Genomic DNA, 26755 nt, shown 5'->3' with positions numbered 1-26755 from the left:
AAAAGTTAATATTTAATCTAATAAAAACATTTTTTAAACAGCATGGGGTCAAAACGTCAAGCAGAAGCAACAGTTACATCATTTCGTTAAATATCCTGTTCCAGGAAATCAGAATAAAATTCTCTTTTATGACAGGAACAGACTGAAAATGATGACCGACTGTTGAGATGAACTCAGAAAGTCTCAGAAAGCAAGAACAGTTTGAGTCCTACCACTGAGGAGACATGATGAAGATCCTCCTCCGGCTTCATCCTCCTCAGATCCAGTCTGCAGGTTCTAATTCCAGCATAAAATCCCAGAATAAATCCCTTCTACAAGTTCATAATGATCCGGATCAGAATCCCATTCGAGATCTCTTCTTCTTGGGCTCGGACCCCTGGGACAGCCCCCGCCCCGCCTGAGACGACTGAGAGGACGCCAGCGATCCAAAGAGGTTTGTGGCCCGATTCGACCCGGCAGTTCTCCGAGGAATGGACTGGGAGCCGGGGAACTGGGGGGAGGGGTCGACGGTGTTAGAAAGGGGGATGCCGTCCAGCGAAAACAGGTCGTCCTGGAAAAATCAGAACCAGTCGAGAGTTTAACCAACATCACGGCGTTAGAGAGAAAACCTTCGCTACTGCAGGACGGGATGAGATGGTTCTGATTAGAATTTAAATTTACCCTACAGCGAGAGACTGATCACCTGGACAAGCGTGTGAGAAACAGAGCAGACGTTGGCGTTGGCACGGCCATATCTGGGTTAGGGCTGCAGCGATTCGTCGACACTGTCGTCAAATATCGACAATAGAAATAGTAATGAATAGTAATGAATTTCATTGTCGACGTCGTCGCCAGACGTGTTTCTTCCGACCGAGTGAGGCATCTCACTTCATTACAATCTCTGCTGAGAGCCGCACGTGCGCAATAGCGTCTCTGCTGAGCGCCAACTAACAGAAATGGCGGTGTCGGTACAGGATCGGCTCGGGGTCCTTCGACTGCCGATGGACTCCAGGCGGCGCCAAGCATCTGTGCTGACGTTGCCTTGGTCGCTGTGAATGTCCCCATTTCAGCTAACCAGTAATAAAACAAACAACAACAACAACTGTCTGATAGCATCTCCAGCGGAAAGGCACATCCCATCGTCTCCCAGTACACCTCCACCAGTGGGATCCCGTTCCCTGACCAGTATGGAGATGTAACCCCTCCAGCATTGGGAAAGACAACACCTGGAGTTTTTAAAGTCATCGATTCACGTTCAAGCACGACGCAAGATGGCTCAGTGACGTTTATATCAATATATGTATATATGTACATGTATGTGTATAAATATACACCCAGTACATTTCTAGTCAGCAGCCTTTCCTCCTGCTAGCTTGCTGCTAATCCTGCTAGCTTGCTGTTAATCCTTCCCTGACTGTCAGATGTTCTAGTGCATTCTTATGCAAAAACGTCTGAGTTAATGTTCTGGTCTAAACTTCGTGCTTCAGCGAGCCTCGGCGTTGTGATTGATGTCTACCCTGTTTGTGTTGGAAAGGGCTGACCAGGTACGGGGGCCTGCTGCGACCAAAATAGCTCAGAAACTAGCATGAATCCAGTACGCGCTCGTATGAGAGAATGCTGAGTCATGTTTGTCCTCCTATAAAGTTCAACCTCACTGAAAAACTATATTTAAAGATTATTTCATTATAATGGGCCACTCTCATGCAGGCTGAAGGTGAAAAACATCTCCTGCATTAGCTTCTGATGGAAAATGGATGGTGAAACGCAGATGAATGTCACACCTTCACTGACGGGCTCACCTGTCTTGAATCTCGATGGGGAGGAGAACGCCTCGGCTAGTAGAAGCTAACCCTTAGCATTAGCAACTCCACCACACACCTGAACTCCTTCAGGCTTTCGGTATTGGTGGAGAGGAAGCATCAACGTTGCAGAGCAAACAGAGTCCTAATATCAGGAAATAAGACTCCCAAAACCTCTCATCTGATGCTATTTCTGCTCCAGCAGACTTCTCCGTCCTCAAATAGGAGAACCGAGCTTTTTTCCCACAGAGAACGCGTTACAAGGCATTAGGGCTGGGCAATAAATCGAAAATCAACGTCCGTCCGTCCGATCGATCGATCGTCGGGTCGACGGGTAAGTTGAGAGGCCCGGACTTTGCTCTCCCCGGTCTCTTGGCCCAGCTCCTCCAGGGAAACCCAAGGCGTTCCCTGGCCAGGTGAGAGACATACGGTGTTTCTCAATGCCAAGGAACCTCGCCTTGATGTCACGGCCCCGCCCCGGTTGCCTAGGAGATACGTCATCGGGAGCCGCCAAGACGTGTTCCAATGCTCATGTTCTACCAAGGCGTGTGATCTCCGTTTGTTAGCCGTTTAGCTAGCTGAGCGAGGATACACGGGAGGTGTCTTGTAGCCTAGCCTTGGTCAAAAATTACCCATAATACACCGCAGTATTTTCAAAAGGACGGCGGATCAGAAGCTGGCAGCTACTTCGGGGACAATTTTTAAGTTTAAAAGTAAGTCAGCTAATTTAAAATGTTATTTTAGATCCAAAGAAGTTATCTATGGTTGGTTAGTAGTTGCAGCTTCGGTGGCTAGCGGGTAGTAACTCACTTATATTTTTAATTTAATAAACACAATTTAAAAAGTAAAAGGCTCGTTATATATTTATATTGAAACTAATACATATAAAATATAACGTTATCTCCCGTGTCACGTGATGTTACGTGACCGCCGTGGAAGCCGCGGTCACGTGATGCAAGTCTGTTCCATTTAACCGTTTTCTTTGACCAAGGAAGGACCGTGTCCTCGTAAGCAAGGCGCCTTGACATTGAGAAACACCCATAGTCCCTACAGCGTGTCCTGGGTCTACCTTTAGGTCTCCTCCCGGTTGGACGTGCCCAGAAAACCTCACCAGGGAGGCGTCCAGGAGGCATCCTGACCAGATGCCCGAGCTGCCTCAACTGGCTCCTCTCGATGTGGAAAATTCATCGTGATCAAAATTTCTGACTGTTAGAGAATTTTTCCCATGTCAATAAATTTGTTAATAAAAGAATTAAGAGGTGTGTAGGTTGGCAGCGTTCCCGTCCCTTTAAGAAGCTCTACCACCTTGAGTCGCATAAAAATATGACTCAACGTAATACGCGTGACAGCCCCATCTAGTGGCCAACTTTTGTTTCTGCACACACCCGTAGTTATCGTCCACTTATCGTTATCGAGGTGAAATCCTCAATATATCGTGATCTTGACTTTAGGCCGTATCGCCCAGCCCTACAAGGCATTAACTACTACTAGTAGAACTAATAAGTAGTTGACCTTTAACTAGTGACCCACGTGATCGTGATCCTCGACTTAGTGGATGCATTCCATCATGGATGCTTTAGTTTTCCAGGGCCAGAAAACTTTATGTTCTGAATGACCTGATGTGGACATTTCAATCTGCTACAAACTAATCAGAACCAACGGAACCGGACCGGGTTGGATAATCTATTAATGATCTTACCTGTGTCCCAAACAGAGAGTCCAGGTAGTCCCTGGCTGGACGGTTGGTCCTCCTCTTACTAGTCGGTGTGGCCTCAGGACTACCTGGTTGGGTTGGTGGAAGGGGGCGTGGCCTTTTGGGTGTCTGAGGGTCATTGTTGTCCCCTATAAAGCACTCAGGTGTAGCGATTGGGGTGGGAGGGCGACTTCCATCGAGTTTCGAAGGCGTTGAGTTCGTTTCATTCCTTAGAAAGGTTTCCAGCTGGGACAAGGCCCCCCCTTCGTCCACGTCCGTCCACTCTCCCTGACTGGCTGCGGACGACCAGCCGGCTGAGATGGAGAAGTCGTCCAGATCAGACTGGTAGCTGATGGAGGAGGTGAAGCTGCTGCTAAGCTCTAAGCATCGACCCGCGGCTCTCCTCGCCTCCTTCTCTCTTCTCCGCCTGCTCCGCAGAGCCTCCGCCTTCGTCACCCTGTTCATTCCCAGATGATCCTGCCACCAGGCCCGCCATGCTTCCTCACCCTCCCAAGAGACAGTCAGACGGCTGCTGAGCTCATCTATCCACTCGTCTGGGTGCACTATACCTGGCAGTGGCACCACATCGGGAGGCTTGATGGAGGAGGAGCTGTGGAGCAGCAGCGAGCGACTCGACATGCACGACCTCATCTTCATCCTCGAGACTTTCTCTTTTTCCTTCTCCGTTGCTTTTCGTGGATCTTCTTTGGGAAGTTTGAGCAGACTTTTAGTTTGGGTCCTGAAATAGTCCACTCTGGGGCCACCTGAATGCTTGTCTTTACTCTTCAGCATCAGTTTTTGGAGCCAAAGTTTCCAGGTGAGGAGAGTCCTGCTGCTGAGTTCCACCGGAGTCGCATCAGCATGGCGGCTGGAGCGTCGAACCTCTTCATCGGCACGTTCCTCAGCGTCATTTCCACTGGGCGAAACCGCATCCTGCTCATCATTAACAACGACCTGCAGCTTCATCAGCTTCAGCGTTTGATCTCTGCCTCCCGACTCCTCAGAAGAAGAATCAGAACCAGAACCCTGTGACTCAGGAACAGCCTCAGTCGGAGTTGGACCGATGACGTCCTCGTCGCTCGACGTCTCAGAGACGACTGCGCAAGAATCTGCTGGACGACTCTCAGGTGTTCCTCCTCGTGACGCCGGGAGGTTGTTGACGTTTGGTCGGTGTTCGTCTCCTAAAGCCAGAGCTCCAGACGTGTTCCTCGTCTGCAGCTTGTGTTCCAGGACCTGATAGAAAATGTCTCCGTCCTCCGTCAGCTGTAGGACACATAAGGACTCCTGGCTGTGACCTTTTCCCCGTGCTTCTCTCCGGATACAAGTCAGACCTGAAAACAAACAAGACAAATTAGTAACTTAATCCGGTGAACCACTGAGCCACAAAAAGGCTTCTAAACGTCTGGGATGAAAGACTTAAGAGTGACTAAATCTCCCTGAGGGTGACGTGTGTTCACCTTTACCTGTCGCAGGTGCAGAGAGCCTTTTGGTGGCGATGTCCAGGCGGTGAGGAACCTGATCGAGGAGGTGTTTGAGGCTCTCTTTGGGTTGGAGTAGAGCCTGAACAGAACCACGACTGTAACAGGGGTCCACTCGTCCTCCTGAACAGACCCAAACCAGAGACAGTCAGACGCAGATAACCTCACAAACACTCGTCTGCGTGGGCGTTACGATCAGCACAGCAAACCCCAAAAATAACTGAATTCATGTTCGATGAGCAGCAGCAGACAACAGGCTCCGCCTCCTGCTCTGTCAACGACTGCGTCTAGCATCACCGGGACACCACAGCCTTCTCTGCAGAGCATCTACCACCACGTCCGCAGCATGGGCTGTTCTCACTCTTCCCCTCAGCCCGGTGGTAGAAACGTGCGAAATTCAGGATCACCGAGTCTCTTTAAGTCCCATTAGTTGTCCACCGGTGTGTGAAATTTGTTCCCTGTATTTGACCCATCCCCCGGCGGTGCGGTGAGCTGCAGATGCAGCTGTGCTCAGGACATTTTTTCCTGTCCTGCATTATGGAGATATTTTGTATACGAACGTGTCTGCTAAACATCTTCAACCACTTGACACCGTGCATCATGCTGCTCTAAGGTCTATCACTAACCGTAAATAACCCCAACTCTCAGATGGGATGGCCTGCTTTGACCATCAGGAGGAAGTCTCATTTTTTCAGATTTATATATAAGGCGCTACTTGGCCTGCTACCTTCCTGTATTACTTCCCCACTTAAAATGAAAACTGCAGGTGGTTATTCTCTTCGCCTACAAGACACGTTGCTGCTTTCTGACCCGTTTGTACGTCCTGAACTTGGAAAGAGAGCTTTTGCCCATTCAGCGCCGCCATCTTGGAATGAGTTGCAGGAAAAACGGAAGATGACAAAGTTTATTTCATTGAATGTTTTTAAATATAAACTAAGAAATCTTGAGAGCAACTCAATAACATGCAACTGTTTTATTTAGACTGTTTTTATTTTTGGGCTTGTTTAAAGTTTTAAATTTTTTACTTAACTTTGTTCTTAGAAATGTTATTTGAGATTGTTTTTTTTTTCATACAAGTTTAAACTGTAAATGTTGTCTTGTGTATTTTTGTGATGTTTGCTGCAGGACTCCCTTGAAAAAGAGGTTTTAAATCTCAATGGGACGTTTTTTCCTGGGTAAATAAAGGTTAAATAAAAATAAATAAATAAATATTTACTGTAAATATGCTTATATTTGATTTATTTGTATTTTATGCATCCAGCTGACATCCAGTACGAACAAACAAAGAAGTTTATTGTGCAGGGAAACGTGTTTCTTTACGGTGCGTGACACTAAAGCTTTGATGGGATTTGAACTCGTACATATTGCTCCTTTATGGGTTTTTCTGTTGTCCTTTTGACCGAATCACTGCTGGTTTGCGCTGAAGCACATTGGTGTAGATTCTCAGTCATCCTGGATGTGATCTTGAGGCTTTTAATGTTTTGATGCGATGACGTCATTTCCTGCCATGGTAGTGAACATTACTGTACAAGGTGAGCATTGTAATGAAGGTTGAGTTGAAGAAAATAATGCGCCAAATAAAAATCTCAATTCCATCTTTTCCTGAAATCATTCAGACCTAACCAAGAACCTCGAGCTGAACCTGAAGTTTTCTAAGGCATTAATTCTGCTTTGTATTTTAGGCTCCGCCCACTTTTAATAAACCTCACCTGAGTACTGAAGCATCATGATTTCCTGAGAACGCTGCGAGCCGAGCAAAACCTTTGTGGTTTTATCCTTCCCTGAGTCAGACGCAGCAGATGGCGGAACAACGTGACAGAAGATGGGCGGGGCCTTCATCATGTGATCCCACTTGAGCATGGGCGTGCACGGGAAGCGCTCATCCATGATATATGCTGAATACTGACAAACGGAGGAGTTAACCTAAGTTAAATTAAACTTTCAATAATAACAAAGTGTGTTCAGCTCGTCTGAAGTACCTGTGTGGTGATGAGGTGATGGAAAGGGTGAACGTCTCCCAGATACCTGGACAGGAGGAGTCTTTCCCCGCTCCGACACTCCAAAGAAGAGCTAATACGGAACAGGGTGTGGCCGGAAGTCAAATTCCCCTGGAGGAAGAGGAAACAAGACTGACTACTGAATAAATGACTAAATAAAAGTATCACAGATCCAAATCAGAGGCTACAGGTTAGCTACCCTCTCTCATCACTCCCTAGATCCATCTACGGCGTTCCTTGAAGAGCAAGTCACCCCCAAATCAACTATTTTTTTTCTGATAAACTATATAAATGCGTGTCTAATCGTGCTGCAGACACGTGTAGTCAGTAGTTTAGCACTTTAGTGCATTTTAGTTAAAATTTTCAGCCTAAAACTGTCAGTGTTGTGCCGTTGTCAGGTAAAAACTCATTTGAATTTAAATCTGCCATCGCTATTGGCTAAGAGGTACCCTAGAACGTTAGCTGGTACCATATGATGTCACAATGTCGTTGTGAGCCTGTGAGTGTGTATTTGTTAGCAGCTCCACCCTCTCGGTCTGCTAGGCAACAGCATTTGTTGCATTTTTCAAACAGGAAGTGGGAGTGGAGTAAGAATCTGGTAGGGGGTGACTTGCTCTTTAAAGCTGCTTTAGTAAATCTACAGAACAAGCTAGGCTTTGAACGCAAACACTCAGCCCTCCCCTCGGGTATCTCCTGAGCCGGAACCGGACACCCACATCGCCAGAGGAAACGAGACCGCCCCAAACACCGGTCTCTGTTTTCTAGGTCCAAACGTCTTTTGTTGTCCGTGACTTCAAATGGTGATTTTCTTTTTGGGACTCTGGTAGTTTGTCCTAAAGCTGAAGAGGTAGCAGCCGGCTGTTTCTCCTCCTCTGATATTATTGAGCGGAGAACCTCTCACACCAGTGGTGTTCTGGTGCTGAATACGTGAGTGTGTGATGAGTGGAGGACCCAGGGAAGTGTGGCGGTTCGGTGGCTGGTTTCAGTCCGAAATCTGTTATTGGTGGAGGCTTTTAGACGAATGCGAGAGAACCACTTCAATGTTTATTTGTGTGTTTTTTAACAGCAGTATATTTAATAGTTAAAGAGCAAGTCACCCCCTACCAGATTCTTACTCCACTCCCGCTTCCTGTTTGAAAAATGCAACAAATGCTGTTGCCTAGCAGACCGAGAGGGCGGAGCCGCTAGCAAACACACACACACACACACACACACACACACACACACACACACACACACACACACACACACACACAGGCTCACAACGACATTGTGACATCATATGGTACCAGCTAACGTTCTAGGGTACCTCTTAGCCAATAGCGATGGCAGATTTAAATTCAAATGCAGTGCAGAGTTTTTACCTGACAACGGCACAACACTGACAGTTTTAGGCAGAATATTTAAATTTTAACTAAAATGCACTAAAGTGCAAAATTACTGACTACACGTGTCTGCATCACGATTAGACACGCCTTTATATAGTTTATCAAGAAAACAATAGTTGATTTGGGGGTGACTTGCTCTTTAAGGACCCGTGGTGAGACTGGTGTCACAACCCATTTCAAACATCTGCAAAATTGCTTCTTGAGTCAAATATTCAAGTTTGAAAACCCAAAGTGACATTCTATCCATGCTATATCAAAAATTATTGTACTTCTTAATTGTATTTAATGTTTTTCTACATTTTGATGTATTTATTCCAATCTGTTTTCTAATTCTAAAGGCTTTGGGTTCTAAAGGGTATGTTAGAACGTTGTTAAGAGCCACGAAAGATGTTTTAGGCTCATTTGTTTCCCAAATTTGCCGTCGTAGCTTTAAGGTTCTGCCCTAGATCCAGTTCTGTTTCTCTATGCTTGTTCTTGCAGGTCTCATTCCCATAGCAACCGTGCAACAATTCTTCTGAAATAGGAATGGTCACTCCGAGTTTCACACTGATGTTGAACATGAAAACGTTCCCCAACACTGTGTCTTCCATCTCATTTTCCTGTTCTTACTTATAGCAGCCATGTAACCAGTTACCTGCAGCAGCAGGCTATAGCTACACAAACGTTAGCCGTTAGCGCTAGTGCACCTGGCTGCTAGTGAGCCATGCGGCTCTATTCCAGCCAGTGATTGGTGCAGCAACACTTGATTGGCTGTCCACCTATTCCATCGACCCGTTGTCATTTGTCCATCTAGGAAAGGTTATTCTGGAATATATATCGCCATCGTTCTATTGCCTAGCGTTACGATCGGGTCAGAAAAAGCCCGTCTCTTCTGCATCACGGGGAAAATTACTATTCGTGGGACCGCCCACGAGAAGAGGAGAGAGCAGAGTGTGTCTCGGCTAGGAGAAGCTAACCATTAGCAACTCCACGACGTGGCAGAACACATTCAGGCTTGTGTCGTTTGTGGAGATCAAAAAGCAACGTTGCAATTTTTAACCAAGAACGAAGAGCGAACAGCGGTAGCGGAAGAGTCGCATTGCTATCAGAGGCAAGAATCATGAACATTAACGAGCAAGACTCGTAATTCAAAGCAGAAGTCGACTGATGTTGGTTTTCTATTGCTGATACCGATATGTGGCGGTCATGGTCAGCCCATGGGTCATTTGTGCTGCCGATGTTTTGGGGCCGATTTTCACGGCCGACGTTTAGGTGCTTCCACTTTACCTTCACACTAAAAGGTGACTAAACACATCAGCTGACAACGTTTTTGAAGCTGAATCAGTTTTTGAACCCTGAATTTAACCAACTATTAAATCTTAATCAGACACCTAACTAAAGTTACTCAAATTAATCAGTAAACTGACCCAGGATTTTATTTTTAAAACTGGTAAAGAAAAATACGTTTTAATTTAAAATTATTTTAGAGCATTTGTCATGCAGATGTTATTCAGGAACGTAAAATACAATTGAATGAAATTCTGCAGCAGCACCGGGCTGCCCGGGGACGTGCCTGTGTTTAAATCGGCTTCACTAGGGAGGTAAATATCAGCCTAGCCCTAACCCAAGGTTTACCCGAGAAATACAATTGAATAAAAACACGAATGAGGTTTGGTTTTCCACTTTTTCACTGCTGCCCTCACCCTCATGTCGGTAAGCTCCGCCCCCGTCCGATCTGCATACAGCATCACTCTGGGATGAGCAGAAAACTCGCACCATCTCCACGACGACTTGGCATTGAAGTACAAGTTGGTGTCTTCAGCGTAGACCTTCTGCAGCCTGAACAAACATGATTAGCAGCCTAACTTTCTGCTTCGTGTCCAGATGTTTCTCCGTTTCACATCCTCGGCAAGACGACAGTCTCACCCTTTGCCGACGGTCCACAGGTTTGCCGCTCCGCTCTCACTCGCCACCAGAACTTCACCTAAAATGTGAGGACTGAGGAGACAAAGCAGACATTAAACCTGCATCAGGTGACATTAGCCTATAAGCAGGTGAGCTGACCTGACCTGACCTGGCGCTCACGCAGGTTAGAACCTCCTTGGTGCGGACCACCTGCAGCAGACGAGGGTTGTTGGTTTCACTGAACCTCCAAACTCCGCAAAGACGATCCGAACGCACAGCCACACAACCTGGAACAGCCAGAACACTCCTGTAAGCTCCACCCGGACCCGAAGGAGACAGAAACCTCCGACGGGACTTCTCTCACAGTCGCTGAAGAGAGAAGAGCTGCTGATCTGTCTGATGGGAGCTTTGAGCTGGAAGCTGACTGCATCCCTGCTCAGATCCAAACCGTGATGCTGCAGCATCACCTTGTGGAAGTCTGGGGTACTGCCATAAGAATCACAACTAGATGGAAAAAAAAACTTTAAACCTCGTAGTGCTGACGTGAAATCCCAAAACACACCCTTCTCATCTAGGCCTGGAGGTCTGAAGCCCCAAATGGCTTCAATCAGCATAAAAAACTAGTTGTGTTCAAGCTAAAAGGAAGTCCGTGACGTGTGGAACCGCCTCCACACCCACTTCATACAACCATAGTGCCATCTTTATGAAAACACAATCGCTCCACATTACCGCCCCAGACTGACCCCTTAAAAAGGAACAAAGGCTCCCTGGTGTGCCGTGGAAGAGGCTGGAGTTAGCGCTTCCTCGACTGTCGGCTGGTTAGGAGGAACCACCACCAGCTTCTTCTCTTCATCTAACCCGCGATGGAAACGTGTAAGGTGGTGTTGCTGGTGTTTTATTTTAATTTTACACAACTTAATAAATCGACTGACCAACATATGGGCCTACCCCTAAATCATGAAGATTTACTGCTTTAGTTGGTACTAAAACTGACTGTTTACATGTGTAAGATCACAGAGTGCAGTCATATTGAATTAACACGTTACTGACAAGATAAACGCTTTCGTCAGACTAAAATCGAGCGTTGGCCGGGAACCAAACTCAGATCAGGCTACTGCTGGAACGCAGCTACGCTAACTAGCATACCACCAACAACTGTAACCAACCAGTTTCAGAACTTTCAGTAATTTTTTTTCATGCTTTTATTTTATTTTTTTCAGCACATCGTGTTCTACATCCAAAGGTACAAAGGTTTGTCCTTTGAGCGTTTAAGCAAGAGAGAGAAGTGTGAACATGTTAATGTCTGACTGAGAAAAGGGTTCTGGTCACTTTGCTTCCTTTGAACTGCAGCTGATTAAAGTCGGGCGTAAGGACCCGTTCTACTGTGCTGTGGTCTATCGTCCACCTGGTCCAAACGGTTCTATCCTCCACTGTGAAGCTGTCCAGACTGGTGATTGTTGGTGACTTTAACATCACGTTGATGATCCCTCCGATCTCTTTGCCATGAATTTCTCCAGCCTTATGGACTCCTTCAGCTTTACCCAGCATGTTTCTGGCCCCACACACACCAGGGGGCACACTCTAGACCTTGTTTTTACCCTGAGTCTAAATGTTGATAGTGTTTGTCCTGAGGACGTTTATATTTCAGATCACCATTGCATTTTCTTTAACTTGTCAGTTTCTGCGTCCCCACCTCCTGCTCGCCGTATGGTTAGTTCTCGTTTTCCTGAGATCAGTGGACTCAGTGGTCTCCTTTAAAAAGCAGCTGAAAACTCACCTGTTCAGGCTTTGGTGTGACCTTCACCAACCTCTCCTTGTTCTGCTTTCCCTACCTATTCCACCTTCCTCAGGATCCACTAATTACCATCTTATCTATTCACTCTCTCTCTTTCTTTACATTTTTTAATCACAATTGTCTATTTTTTTGCTCATTTTAAATATATTTTAATCATTTTCTAAATTATTTTTTATATTCTTACATTTTTTGTTTTTGTGAAGCGCCTCGTGATTTATATCTTGAGAGGCGCTGTAGAAACGATCTTTTCTTCTTCTTCTTCTTAAGTGTAGAGAGGGCTTTTAGAGCCATAAAACAGTGTGATGGTACGCTGGGACGAGCACGTCTGCGGGGAGAGGAGAGCGGCTGTGCCACGGCTGGAGCGCATTAGTCATCAGCACTCCTGCGTCTAAATACAGGAGGAGACGCGAGTCTCTACGTGACGACAAGAGCCTGACACGCTGCCGTGAGCGTGTGCAAATGAAACTGGTCACCCATGCTGGAAATAAAAGTGTTGAGAAACGGACGTTCTGGTGTGTTTTCGTGTGCAAGACCCCAACAGAAGCTCTGTACGCTACAAACATCTATAATAATTGTAAAAATGTGTGAGAGTGAAAAACAAAACGAGTCCAAGCTTGCAAAGTGAAATTAAGCCAATTAGCTCAATAAAAATAGACGACCCGCACTTGCGAGCGGACAGGGGCGAGGCTGCTGATCACAGGCACCACCGGTCCGTCCGACCACCAGCACGAACGTTGGCTAAGTGTTCTCTGTCCGGAGTCGGGATAGAACCTGCAACCTTCCCATTACTGGACAATAGGACTGCTCAAGTAATTCAATTTGAATCACAATTACGATCTGAGCTTTGAACGATTATAAAAACAAAACGAGCCGATTATTTGCTCCTCCCTCCTGCGCTGCCCTGAGTTGCAAATCAAGCGCTTCTCCCACGGTGTTTCCAAGTTAGCGACTTCGTTGCCATTTCCAACAGCTTTTCAGACGCCCTTCTTGACTTTTTAAATCTTAAACGGACCTAGCGAACACCCCAGAAACATTTCTGATAACCCTTTCTACTTTATGGATAACTGTTGACGTTTCCTGCAGGTTAGAAAAACACTCCGGCGCCTGCGCTCCGGACCGTCCTTCAGGACATTAGGAAAGGGAATGATGTAGTGATGTGTCGGCCGCAAAAGAAACGGCTCTCGGAGCCGGCTCCCTGTTGGATTAACCAGAGTGAGTAACACACGCCGTACCTGCGGGCTCCTGACCCGCTAAAAACGGCTAAATGTGCGCGTGCGGCGCGCTAAACACACATGCACAGCTTGCCCCTGATTGCTGAGAGACCGGTTTGGGGGGTGCAGCGGTGGTTGGGACAATTATTACATTAACTGATGGGACCTGTAAATAAATACTTAATAAATGAGGTAGAAATAGATAGAAATAAGTTCCTCAAGCTGATAAATAATAAATAATCTGAGGACACGTTGCTAGTGCACGCTCCTACAGCACCTTGACACGACTAAATAAATGTTATGCAACATTTTGTGACCGCCACTAAACATATATGTTTATATGGTTTTTATTAATGTTATAAAAGCCACTATTTAACTCTTGTTATCACTCAGGTTATCGGTTGGGCGTTTGGGTCTGTACTGGTTAGGCTTAAATGAGTCAAAACAAGCCTTTGAGTCATAAACTATGAGCGAGTACATTGGCCTGTTTTATAGGAATCAGGAGTTATTTGTGTGATTATCTTGTTTCTTTCCTTTTCTTATTTATTTTTGTCCTATTTGTGCCCCGAGCAATTTTATGACTGAATAAAAACAAATAAAATCAACATTAGTTGACAAGTTGTCTTAAATAATCCAGATCTCACTTTCAGTCACAATAATGGAGATTATAATTGTTGCCGTGATCGAGCGGCCCTGCTGGACGACCCGCTCTACCTCCTGAGCTACTGCTGTCCCAGATAATAACCGTCTCTGTCATTTCTGCTGTTCTGGGACGGCCAGGAGCTGAAATCAAACGCACATCTGATCAACTGCATCCAACTCCAACAAAACAAGCCTCAAGGAAAAGACACTATTTTAGATCAGTGATGAACATCTGGGATTACATCTATCAATACATGGACCGTTATCCTCCTGAGACCCAGGCTTCTTGAATTCCCTTTGCTATTCTGGATTAGGACCTCACAGACCTAAAAACCTGATCCGGTGAATCCATTCACACAGCGAGTTTTCATGCAGGTCTGAAGATCTGCAGCATTTGACCCGATCTGAAGGATACTGAGGTGGTTCTGTCCCAGACCTCCAGGATAAAGTAGGCAGCCTCTGTCGTGTGAGAATGGGACGAAGGACAGAGCGCCCCCGGTGGCTCCCTCTGGGAACAGCATGCGGTCCCTCTGCTCCGTCAGCTCCTCGTACAGCAGGGAGCCCAGAAGGTCTGGAGGGACTTCGTGGATCACGTCTGACATCAGGCAGCAGTACGAGTTCAGAGAGGAGGACTGATAGGTCTGGAGACACCTGGAACAACAACACAACGCTGAAATAAGACACACAAACCTCTCGTTGAGCTCGGACTTTCTTTGGTTTGCGCTGAAACGGATCCTTTAGCCAGGTGTTCTGGTCACAAAGCTCCACTCACTTTAGATGATTCATCATGTTGAGAAAGCGTTGCACCTTCCACATGCTGATGGAGCCTCGCCGATACTTCTGCAACAAGTCAATTGTTTTAGTTCAGGAGGAAGTCTGACTCCTGATCTTAATATCTATTCGTGTTTCATTCCATTTGCTTTATCTACTAAATATTCAAAACAACCAGAATGGGAGCTGAAAATCACCTCTTTTGAATTCCGTTTGTATCTGAAGTAGAAATGTTCTCCCAGAATGTCGCCCATGCACCCAAACGCGTCCTGGCCGTGATCCATGTAGAAGTTCTGCATCTAGAGGAAAAACCTCCGGGGTCATACACCAAAGTTCCCGCGTGTCCCAAACAAATATGTCTAAATGACCCAAAACATTAAATCGGAGACGCTTTTTTTGCGTTTCCTCACATGCTCTGTGAAGTCTAGAGGGTCTGGAGGCGTCCCGTTTCTGGGGAAAGCTGGAAAAAAGGGAAATAAAGAAAGGTTGTAAAAAGTTAAAACATTTAAAACCTAAAAAATGGATGTTGCCTTCAAAAAACATTCATATTCAAGACAATTTAAAGGAACTCAATGAAAAAAGTGAAAATCTAAAGTTTCAACCCTTAAAGGGACGTTAAGGAAGTCTGACAGCCAAAACATGTATAGAAATAATAAAAGTCTTCTTCATACATTCTCCTGCAATGCCCTGGTCCTGTAGAATGAGCCCTGGCATTTTTACTGTGATTGCCTGTTTTTCTGTAAAATCACAGAAAAAGAGAGATGCTCGGGTCGAGCAGGCTGCTTCATGCGCGTTCACGCTCAGGCATCGCCCGTAGCATTTGCTATCCGTAGCTTTAGCAGCAGAGAGAGAGGCAGTGCCACTTTGTCGCTGTTCCTAACGCCTAGTGACAAAGCTAGCTACATTTCTGAGGACCCTTAGCTACTTTCTGTAGAACTTTCTTCTAGATATTTCCTGCAAATTAGCAACAAAATAGCCATTTTCACTCCGAACCGTTCTTTGGTTTGACGTTGTTTCAGCTGTCATCAAGGATATAAATGTTACAGATACAAAAGATGCCACTGGCGCTTTAGCTCGCCTAGTAAAATGGCGGACTCCCGTGTGGAAGACCCGGGTTTGATTCTGGATGTGAACATAGTTTATTTAGAGTTTATTTTTTACATTAATGATATATTTTTTACAGTAAGATGCCCAAATTTTTATTTGAGACTCGCCGAACGGCATTGAATTCACAGATAAAAAAGATGTGGGTTCAACTTTCATTTTGGAACAATTTTTCAAGCAAGGGAAGGGAATGATCTGAGCATGCAGGAGGACTGACCCATCATAAACCTTTGTCGGCTGTGCTGAAGAGAAAGGTACAGAACCAAATTATTTAATTATTTAGCTGCACGTTCTCCTGTCCTCTGGGCCACACACACACACACACACACACACACACACACACACACACACACACACACACACACACACACACACACACACACACACAGGACTGTCTCAGCTGTTATTTTCGTTAAGGAGTGTGCACGTACAGCATGCGCGCCTCGTGCACGAGCCTCCTATTGAAGCTGCCGTTACGCTTTTGGCCTGAGGGGGCAATCGCGAGCATAAAAATTCAAAAGTCCATAAAGTCCCTTTAAAGTGAGGGTCAATGCACAGGTGGAGACGTATTTCATCCACACTTCCTGTTAGGAAAACGCTTCTGAAAGAGGTGTCTCCTGGCGGACCGAGAGGGCGGCACTGAGGCAGCGGTAGATCGCACCCCCCTCAACCCCCCTGCGTGTGCTGTCGGGAGTTTCTCAATCCAAAAACGAGCTGCTAACGAAAGTTGTGCACGAAAGCTTTCACTCACACAAGATGTACCGCTCAGGAGAAAAGCAGACAGATTCTGCAGCATTCTGGAGGATTTCCGGTTAATCACGATCCTTAGATGAAAAGGGGAGGAGGGCATTTTGTTTTTCAAAAAGGCAAGCGGTTCCCGAGTGCTATCGTGTCATATCGGCAGGTGAGTGGCTGAGCCAGGTGGAGTTGCGGCTGCTTCACCTGGAGACCAGAGCGGTGCAGCCACGTAGGACTTTGCTGACAACGTCACGTTTTTCAGCTCAGCCATCAGCCACAGCTGCTTCTACATGAATGTGGAGCAGTTTTAACCTGAAGATGGAGATATAATTATGGTTTTGGGCAGAAAAATATTAAATTTAGAGTAAGTTGCACTAAACTGCCACACTAATGATTACACGTGTGAACAGCACCATTAGACACTCACCTATACAGGTTATCAGCAAAAAAAAAAATTAATTTAGGCGTTACTTATGTTTATTTATTTAGCAGACACTTTTATCCAAAGCGAGTTTATAACCTATAGGGCATGTTGTGATCTGTAGGAGAAACCGGAGTACCCGGAGGAAACTCACGCATGCATGGGGAGAACACGCAACTCCACGCAGAAAGGCCGCAGCCGAGTTTCGAACCTGCAACCTTCTTGCTGCGAGGCAACAGTGCTAACCACTGCGCCACCATGCAGCTCTTGCTCTTTAAATGTTGTCGAGGCAATGAAAGAGAGACGATGTGTAGTTTTTATTGGTAATCTCTGGAAATATCCACTAAAATGTTGTTGAAAATCAGTGAAAAGATGCCCAGCTGTTGATTGGCGGCCTACGCCCCGATGGGGCCACAGGCGTAGTTAGTTAGAGAGCTGTTGAAAAATACTGGCGGCTTCCTAACATATAACCATAGAAATCAGGTCTAAAATACGTGGAAGCAGGTCTGGGCGGCACCATGTTTCCTTCTACGGGAGAACAAATGCATTTACTGATCTGTAACAAACTACAACAAAACTAGGGCTGCAGCTATCGAATATTGTTGTAATCGAGTACTCTATTGAATATTCTATCGATTAATCGAGTACTCTAATAAATGACCCTTTTGTGTTTGTAAACCATTATATCAAATAGCATGTTATAAAATATGAAAGACCTATTAAAATGAGCAAGCAATTGCCAGGTATTCTTCAAGTTTTATTCAAAATTAGTTTTCAAAACTTCAGCACTTCAACTTTACTCCACAGTAAACAAATGCCTGTGCAAAAAATAAGTAAACAACCTGAGCTGATTCTCCCCTCGTGTGAGAATCTGCTAGCCCAGCAAGCCAGACAACAACTAGGAGGATAACTGTTGAAGTAGCACAGCGAGCGGCTGCGGCCCAAACAGAACCAGAACCGCTCACGGCGCATGCACAAACATGGCTCGCCAGCTGTTTCCCTATTAACACACGTCCGTTTTAATTTCTACACTTTTTTTCTCACACAATAACAAGGATTGTCGAAAGCATGTTTGCCGTGGTTATGTCAAATTATACTGATCTCAAAACATTTATTTACTTTGTTTTGTTTTCTTCTCATAAATACCCGTGTCCTCCTGCACCAACAACAATGGACAACAGACGTCAATAACAACACAATAAAAAGTCTGACGTGTTGTGTAAAAACTGCTATTTTTAGCACATTTTAGGTCCGACGTGTTGCTACCAGAACCACAGTGTGAGCTGAAACTGAGAGCTATGAATGAAAAGTCGCACAGTGTCCGCAGAATATATAGCAGACCTCCGAGTCCGCTTGCAGAAGGGACATTTACATGTGGATGTTTCCTGGTCAGGTGCTGCAGCATGGAGGATGTGGTGGTGTGGTAGGCTACATCCATTTTACAGTATTTATACTGGACTACGTTTTCCGCCTGACGACGTGAAAAATGCTCCCACACCTTTGACCTTTTCTGTCTTTTTCGCACTCCACCGGGGTCCACGTTGTCCGCCATGGCTTAAGAGAAAGTTAAGTTATGTTCGCTACTCGCGTGTGCATTCAGCCCAGTGGGCATGTGCGTCACTTATTTCGGTCCGGGTGAAACATGACCCCGGGCGATTGCTAAGCCATGAATTAATTAAACATGAATTAAACGAAGCCTCGAGGCAGAGAATTTGACTCGAAGCTTTCTTGTACTCGAATTATTCGAGGTACTTTAGGAATCGTTTCAGACCAAAACAAAAGCTTTGTCATTCATAAACGTTGTTGAAGGGGCTGATTTTTGACCCGAATGCCTAATTTGTACTTCTCCATCAGCTCAAGTGTGGAGTCGCACACACGCATTGACAGAGATGTTTTCTTAACGTCCATCCGTTGGTACTCGAACACAAAAATACCGCTCGATACCGGATAAACACCGGCTACATTGATGTGAAACACCAGAATCAGCTGCCAGGGCCTTACCTCTTCTAGGAGGCAGGAGAGGGACCACCGCAGGCTCCGTCTGAGTCCACGTCTCACTGCTGACCTGATGCTTGGGTGTAAATGTCCAGCTGGACGGAGGACCGCGGCCCTGGAATTATTACATCTCATTAAGCTTAAGAAGTGGTGGAGCAGGTACGTTAACAGATGTAGTAACCTAATTAGTCAGGATCACAAAACAAACAGTCTACAAAGATAAAACACTAATTGTTGGGCTTAAATAAAATAAAATGCCATTTTAAAGTACCGTAAATCCTCTAATATTAGCCTGTATTTAATTAACTGCCGGGTATCATATTTTGGCCGTTGTCGGAGTCAGCGGAGGTGAATAATGGCGGGTTTTTATTGCGGCCGAGTGGAATGTGGTAACAAGCAAGTACGGGGGGCGGTTGTGTCATCCGTCTCACTTTTGATTTGCCAGTGATAGACCGCGAGGGTAACTTTAACCGTGCGGAGACGAAGAGGAGGTGAAAATTTGATATCAAGTTCAAAGAGAACGTGCAGATTATGCTGCAGAACACTCTGGGGAGCAGTAGCAGGGGTTGTATGAACTAGTCGACTTCACCGCTCTTTAGTGACTTGTTATGCCTGTCATTGACTAGTCGCTGTCACATGATAATGACCGGCAAGATGCAGTCCACGGAAAAGACAGCAGCCTGCTGTCAGCAGGTGACGAGCTCCTGCACTCGGGGGGGCAACGCGCGGTGCCAGAGCGTCGGTACCGACACCCGCTGTAAAACAGACATTTGACCAAATTGTGACGTTTACCCTCTTGCAATTTAACCTTCCCCTCACCCCCATCCTAACCTTAACCAGCATGCGCATGCAAAGCTCTGATTGTTGACGCGCTCCAGACATCTGCGTCCTGAGCACGGCCACAGTAACATTATCAAATCAGGTGTCGCCACCTAAAAAACTAATTTAACACACGATCGTTCATGTCGGCTCATTTCCTTTTATGTTTTCTGTCTTTTATTCTTTTATTTGTGCCTGATGCGTTTCGCTGCTGTGGATCGGGGCGCATCACCTGTTTTGTCCTCGGTGACGCACCGATCACTGATGTGGCCGGCAAGCACTCTGCTGTTTTAGCAGTCGGTAGATCTTTTAGAACTGCAGTTCAAAGGTAACTCATAAGGTGAATATATATGAACCCAGGTAGGGCTGCTTGATTATGGCAAAAATAATAATCACGATTTTTGTGACTGAAATTGAGATCACGATTATTTAGGACGATTTTTCTATTTATGTTGATTTTATTTGTTTTTATTCAGTCATAAAATTGCTCAGGACACAATCAGGACAAAAATAAATAAGAAACAAGATGATCACTAAAATAACTCCTGATTCCCAGTATAAAAAGACCAATGTACTTATAGCTCATAGTCTATGACCCAAGGGCTATAGACTTTGGTTTAACTCATGTAAGACTAACCAGTACAGACCCAAATACCAATATCTTGCAAATACTGACAGTAAGAATTTTACAGTTGCATTTATAACAAATAAATGCAAATAAATTGATGTTCACAAAATGTTGCATAACATTTACTGAAGTTGTGTCAAGGTGCTGTAGGAGCGTGCACTAGCACCGCGTCCTCAGAGAGATTAGTTATTAGTTATCAGCATGAGGAACTTATTTCTATCTATTTCTACCTTATTAATGAACCATTTATTTACAAGTCCATCAGTTAATGTAATAAATGTCCCAACCACAGCTGCACCCCCCACCCCCCAACCCGGTATCACAGCAATCGGGGCAAGCTGCACGTATGTTTAGCACGCCGCACGCGCACATTTAGCTGTTTTTAGCGGCTCAGGAGCCCGCAGGTATGGTGTGTGTGTCACTCACTCTGGTTAATCCAACAGGGAGCCGGCTCCGAGAGCCGTTTCTATAGCGACTGACACATCACTACATCATTCCCTTTCCTAATGTCCTGAAGAACGGTCCGGAGTGCAGGCGGAGTGTTTAGCTAACCTGCAGGAAATGTCGACGACAGTTATCCAGAAAGTAGCTAAGGGTTCCCAGAGATGTTTCTGAGGTGTTCGCTAGGTAGTTTTAAGATTTAAAAAGTCAAGAAGGGGGTCTGAGAAGCTGTTGGAAATAGCGTCAAAGTCGCCAAGTTGGCAACGCTGTCAGGGAGGAGCGCTTCATTTGCAACTCAGGGCAGCGCAAGTGGGAGGAACAAATAATCGGCTTGTTTTGTTTTTTATAATCGTTCAAAACTCAGATCGTAATCGTGATTAAAATTCGATTAATTGAGCAGCCCTAAACCCAGGTAGCAGTTTTTTAGGATTGAGAGGAGATGCAGGAAGATAATAAACAGAGACAGGACAGAAAAATAGTCAAATAAAAACAAGTTAGTTTTTGTACCTGCTGGTTGCAACAAACAGACACCATTGAAGGTAATCAGAAGTGAGGAACAGAAAATGAAATAATCATTTTAATGTTTAGAGCAGCAGGAACTCCGAGAGGCTGCAGGCGCATCAGTGAGTTTGCGGCCGCTGCGCAGGGGGAGGGGGGAGAGGGCTGAAGCAGGAACTACCGTTGTTAAAAGAAATGTGTTAACTTTGAAAATGTGGGCGCAATTTTAATTGTCAAAAACTCCATCGAACCATTAGTTCATTTTGCTCAAGTAGAAATTGAGGCCTGCCTCTAATTCTGGTCCTCCTTCCAATAAAGGCCTGTAGCTTGATGAGCTTGAGTCAAATACAGGCCCGGGCCTGTAATAGAGGATTTACGGTATATAAATACAGAAAAGACATTATCACTGGAGATCCACGGGGCTCTTACACCTTTACATTTCAAATTCAAGCATTTTTGCTGTTTTACAGCATTTAAAATCAGACAAACACATTCATACAAATGTGTTTACATTTGTGCCTCTACAGTAATCAAATCAATCAATCAAAGATACTTTATTAATCCCAGAGGGAAATTAGAGTTTCAGTACACACAATTCAGAGATCAAACATACATGCGCAAGACACATGACAAGAATTGGTGACTGTGGTCATTCGCAACCCCGAGTCGCGCTACCTTAATAGAGATAAGAGGGTTACATGAGGATTGGTTCAGGTGGAGGGAAAAAAAGGCACTTCAGAGTTACCCTCCACCAGGAGGGCAGCTTTGCTCTGCAAAAAAACACCTCAGACAGATATGCAACAGACTTCAGACAACACAACATAAGTGTCCACTAGGTAGGGTGGTGGGTTGGGACTATCCCCACTTCAGTTCCTGCAGCCACGATAAGCAGCGCATGTCACCTCAGTGTGGATAGGGGGAGGAGCATTGAGGGTTGGAGGGTTGCAGTGACCCTAGAACGTTTCAGCGGCCTTCCTGCAGTCCCGCCCAGGCTGGGATAGGAGACAGAGTTGAGTTGCCATAACGACGGCACATTCCACATATCTTCTGAGGGGGGAGTTTTCGTTGGAGCCTTGCAGGCTCAAGGGCACCAGATTCCGATTAGAAATTGTTTTGGGGCCAGACAGAGATAATTTCCTCTCTGTCTTACAGTTTGTTGGTCCTCAACCTCTCAGAATCCCAATAATGGACATTAAACTATCCCAATCCGTGCTGATTCGTCCACTCTCTCCTTGATGGCATCCATCTTTTGTGCCAATGAATGAATCTCCACCAAAGTCCCAAGCTTGTGATTCATCTCGACAATTATGTGAGTCTGTGAATTCACAGCGTGGTGCAAACCATCTCTGAGCTCTGGGATCAGGCCAATATTCCTCGACAGCTCGTTAATTTTCCGGTAAGCCAGGTAGCCTCCAATGCCGATCAGCAGGAAACCCGACACCAACACCACGAATATCCACACATCTTCAGAGTCCTCCACAGACAGCTGGTCTGTCCCGGCGGGGCATCCGGGAGCCCCTTCTCCCGTTCTCATCGTTGAAAAAATGTTATCAACCGCGTTGAGAGACCAGCTGACGAGATCCATTTTAGTGAATTTCAGTTTCCAGAAAAAATGCAGAAGCAGCCGTGCACCCAGCACCCACAGGCAGACAAAGGCCTTGAAGATAAGATATGGAGGAGAGGAGGAAAAAAGTGTCTGCACCCTCCAAGAGCCGGAAGAAGTTCAAACATGATGATTTAAGCTAACATTTAAAGGCAACACTTTACAATAAGGGTCCCTTTAACTTTATTTGGTGCATTATTCGGCATTAATAAACTATTAAATTAACAACTGCTTAATACCAATGTTAGTATTAAGTAAAGCATTACTAAGCAGACACTAGCCCTGATCGTTTGGCCTTACCTTAAGGACCCTTTCACCCATTTAAAACAACACAAGTTGTGACAACTGAAGCCTTTTGGAGGATTTTCAGCACCATAAACATTATACCATTCAAACTGGTCTCAGTGAATGAGTTTAAACGTTTTAGATATTCAGACATCCGGATGCCGTGGTATAAGATTTCTGTTATGGACTCTGCTGATTATTTTAATGTATTTGTGCTTTTCTGATGAGGAAACTGTTTTCTGTAAGTGTGTTGAGCATCGTGGCTGGTTGAGCTGCTGCCTGCCAGGACACTCTTGTACACACATTAGATTTTTTAATCTCGATTTTTTTTCTTGTTAAATACAAAAATAAATGAATACAAATAACGACCCCTTTTTCTGTCTTTCAACCAGTTTTTTTTATTGCTCACAATAATTAAAAGGAACAATTTATTAGAGGGAGTTTTGTTCCTATAGATGTACAAAAATCATCTGGCAATCAAAACCAGCCTAAATGTAATCTGTGATCCTCTGATCGTGAACTCATGAAACTTTTTGTGTTTTTTGTTGGTGAAAGCACCAAACACAGGAAGCAGGACCAACATCAGACATGTCACCAGGTCTGTTAAAACGAATCAGCATCAGCAGCTCTGAGCTGTACAGGAAGCAGAAAACAAAACAAAGTGGAAATGAGTCGTCTCATCCTGATTAGAGCGGAGGAAAATAATCAAATAATCGATGCATCGGGATGCGGACATAAACGATTCTGCACCGTAGAAGAGTGCGCCATAATCGATTATAGAGGAATGTAGTTTTGTTTTTTTAACGGCGGCACCAGCGCAGCATCCAAACCTGTCAGAGTGAGTCTCCTCCACATTTACCAAGTGGTTCCGCCTTAATGTGGTACTGCAGGGCTGAGCGCTAGAGTTGTAACCTGAGACCGAACCGGAACCGAATCAGCCAGACCGGTTCTGTTGGATATAGGCCGTGAATTATGTGCTTGGTGTTTTTGAACGGTTTAGTAAAGTGAGAATTGGTGAACAAAAGAAGAAATATCAGGCATGAAACTGCCCTTTAAAGGTTTTATTCAATATCCTTTTTATCTGAGGTCTGGTTGGTTTTAGGTTCCCAACAATCACTGCGATGAGCTCCAAGTGTTCAGGTGGCTGTCACAATAAAAGACCTAAAATTATCTAAAAAATAAAAGGGACCGACTTCTCTACATTGGTCTACAAAGAACACATCTGATTTTGCACATTTTTACTGCACATGTGCAACAACCTCAACCAGTAGGCAACGCGGATGATCACAGTCCTAATCTGGACCTCAAAAACCTGGTATCGATAAAAAAAATAAATCAATGCTCGTTTCAACGCTTTTATTTAAGCATTTTCCTTCATTTTGGCCAAAATTACACATAATTCCCTTATTTTACTGAACACATACGCCAGCGTTGCCTTGTGTACTCGGGTTATTATTTATAAGGGGGGGGGGGGGGGGCACAAACAAATGTTAATTTAATTAAAGAACATTTACGATAAACTTAATAAACTAAGAACACGTTCCCCGTTAAAGCACACAGTAGACTTACCTGAGGTAAAACTCCGTGATATGAGCCCCATCCTCCGGCTTCAGCGCAATACCTGTGGGATAAATCCGGTGGTCCGCAGCTGTAAAACGAAGGGAACAGCTGCTGGGGGAACTGGTAATCCATCAGACTTGTGCTTAATTATTTAATGTAACCATAAACCGTTTAAATATGAATCGCTGTCTTCCTGTAGGCACATGTCAGGGCATGTCTGTGGACTCGGCTACCGCTAGCTGCTAGCTTGACTAGCATTTAAAAGTCCTCGTTTCTCCCGCCAGAAACACGAAGACGTTCGCTTAGCAACTCGGACCACTCCATTAGTGATGTAGCATGATGTCTTCAGTCCCACAAGGCCACGAAAATAAGGTTTAATCTCATCCAAACTCCTAAATGACTTGTCAAACACGTGCAGCATGTCACTCGGCAAGAAGGCGGAAGTTACGTTTAAAAACAAAAATGACATCTTCCGTTTTCTTCTTCCTGTTTAATGGTGGTTGGTAAACAACGTTTGTGGTGCATCACCGCCATCAACTGGGGTACATAGATATTACCCGTCAAAAGCGAACATTTGTACTTGTTTCCCAACAGTTTCTGACACACGAACTTTTGTGGTTGTAAGGAAGAACCTTTTGAACGTTTTTGGTGATTGTTTTCATGTAACTTTGTTTTGGTTCCACTTACAAAGATATATTTCCAAAAAGTTACGAAAAAAACTTCTCGTTAAAGAGCAAGTTACCCCCAAATCAACTTTTTTTCTCTCTCTAATAAACAATATAAATGTGTTTCTAATCGTGCTGCAGACATGTGTAGTCAATAGTTTTGCACTTTAGTGCATTTTAGATTTGTGAATTTGTGCTGGGAAAAAACGCATAAATCAGGCTTTGTTGAAGTTTCACAAATCAGGGAAAGGTTTCACAAATCCCACACTGTGTTTTATTTGATCTGCTCTTATAGCAGAATAATCTAGAACAGGTTTGAAGAGTGCGGGTGTTGTCGTTTTTGAGCTAGAGCAGATTAAAGATGGTCAGAGTAGAGAAAAATTGGGTGTAATGGCCCTTTAGCCATTTCCCGAATCGGAAGCTGGAATCAGAAGCTAACTTCAGCCTCGTCACAACCACCACATTAAGGTTGGTTTATGCTCGACGCGAGGTCCGCACGGTGAAATTACGTCATTTTAACAACCACCCCCCTCCACCGCGCCTCCGCACAGCCCAAAATTTCCGCAACGCGCACCTAGGAAAATTTCTAACCACGCGGACGGTCGGACGTGGAAAAACATGGCGGACTGGCAAGAACTAGTATGGCAGAGGTTCGTAAATACAGACATTTGTATGATTCGGCTCTCAGAGATCACCGTGATCAACATGTTGTTAATAATTCTTGGAGAGAATTAGCTCGCACTGTCGGAAAAGACGAGGACACAGTTAAAAATGCTGAAATGCCATGTTGTAAACAGTAATTTTTACTTCTACTATGGTGTAGTGTTGGATGCATGCTGTAGAGCTCCATGCTGCCCCCTACAGTTTGGGAGAATATTGGCTCACCGCAGAGACGAGCCGCAGGAACCATAAAAGCTGCGAGTTGTGAAGCGCGTTCCATCCGCGAGCTGCATCACCAAGCGGGAAGTGAATGCATCAAGCATAAACCAAGATTAAGGCTGGACTCACAAGAATATTTGTTGGGACATTATCAGTTTGAGATCGCTGTCAGCTGATTACTTTCACATGTTCTGGCTTTGTGTGACGAAGCGGTATGAATGATTTCCCATTCGTCCCTTTAATACATTTTTCTAAAGTCTGAAGGTACTTTTCTATTTGATATTTTAACCAGAGTAAAATGTGGGTATTGCACTGGTTTTGATGTCATGGGTTTTCATTGTATATTGATGTAATTTCCTTTTTTGAACTGAATGTTTTTTTTTCTTTGTATCCAGAGTAGGTTGTGAGAGGAGGGTCCACCCCCCACCCCCACCCAGTACTACCTCTCTGGATCATCTTCTGATTGGTTACTTCATTTGGAC

At 44.9% G+C, this 26755-nt stretch overlaps 1 protein-coding gene across 1 annotated transcript; it reads right to left on the bottom strand.

Annotated features, from left to right (window-relative positions):
* Positions 1–25027, bottom strand: taf1c (TATA-box binding protein associated factor, RNA polymerase I subunit C). The gene is made up of 15 exons (XM_015943449.3): positions 24739–25027; positions 18902–19010; positions 15048–15097; positions 14835–14936; positions 14639–14706; positions 14282–14517; positions 10583–10696; positions 10388–10505; positions 10240–10311; positions 10017–10152; positions 6929–7057; positions 6659–6851; positions 4935–5072; positions 3478–4802; positions 1–550 (listed from the first exon to the last, which is right to left on the bottom strand). Exons 1-15 carry the CDS (start codon positions 24859–24861, stop codon positions 335–337), a joined length of 3129 nt encoding a protein of 1042 aa, XP_015798935.3. The 5' UTR covers positions 24862–25027; the 3' UTR covers positions 1–334.
* Positions 25028–26755: the final 1728 nt, after the last annotated feature.

The sequence above is a fragment of the Nothobranchius furzeri genome, chromosome 6 (genome assembly GCF_043380555.1).
Source record: "Nothobranchius furzeri strain GRZ-AD chromosome 6, NfurGRZ-RIMD1, whole genome shotgun sequence".
NCBI classification, from domain to species: Eukaryota; Metazoa; Chordata; class Actinopteri; order Cyprinodontiformes; family Nothobranchiidae; genus Nothobranchius; species Nothobranchius furzeri.
Note: the sequence above shows the minus strand (reverse complement) of the source record. Positions and strands in the feature narration are given on the sequence as shown.

Bases quoted from the DNA above. Each gene is read 5' to 3' on its own strand.
- taf1c (XM_015943449.3), bottom strand. From the start codon at position 24,861: ATGGATTACCAGTTCCCCCAGCAGCTGTTCCCTTCGTTTTACAGCTGC. The intron at 15,098-18,901 runs GTAAGGCCCTGG...CCTTTTTTCCAG, and splicing joins TCTCCTGCCTCCTAGAAGAG to CTTTCCCCAGAAACGGGACG. The intron at 5,073-6,658 runs GTGAGGTTTATT...GGGTCTGTTCAG, and splicing joins CATGATGCTTCAGTACTCAG to GAGGACGAGTGGACCCCTGT.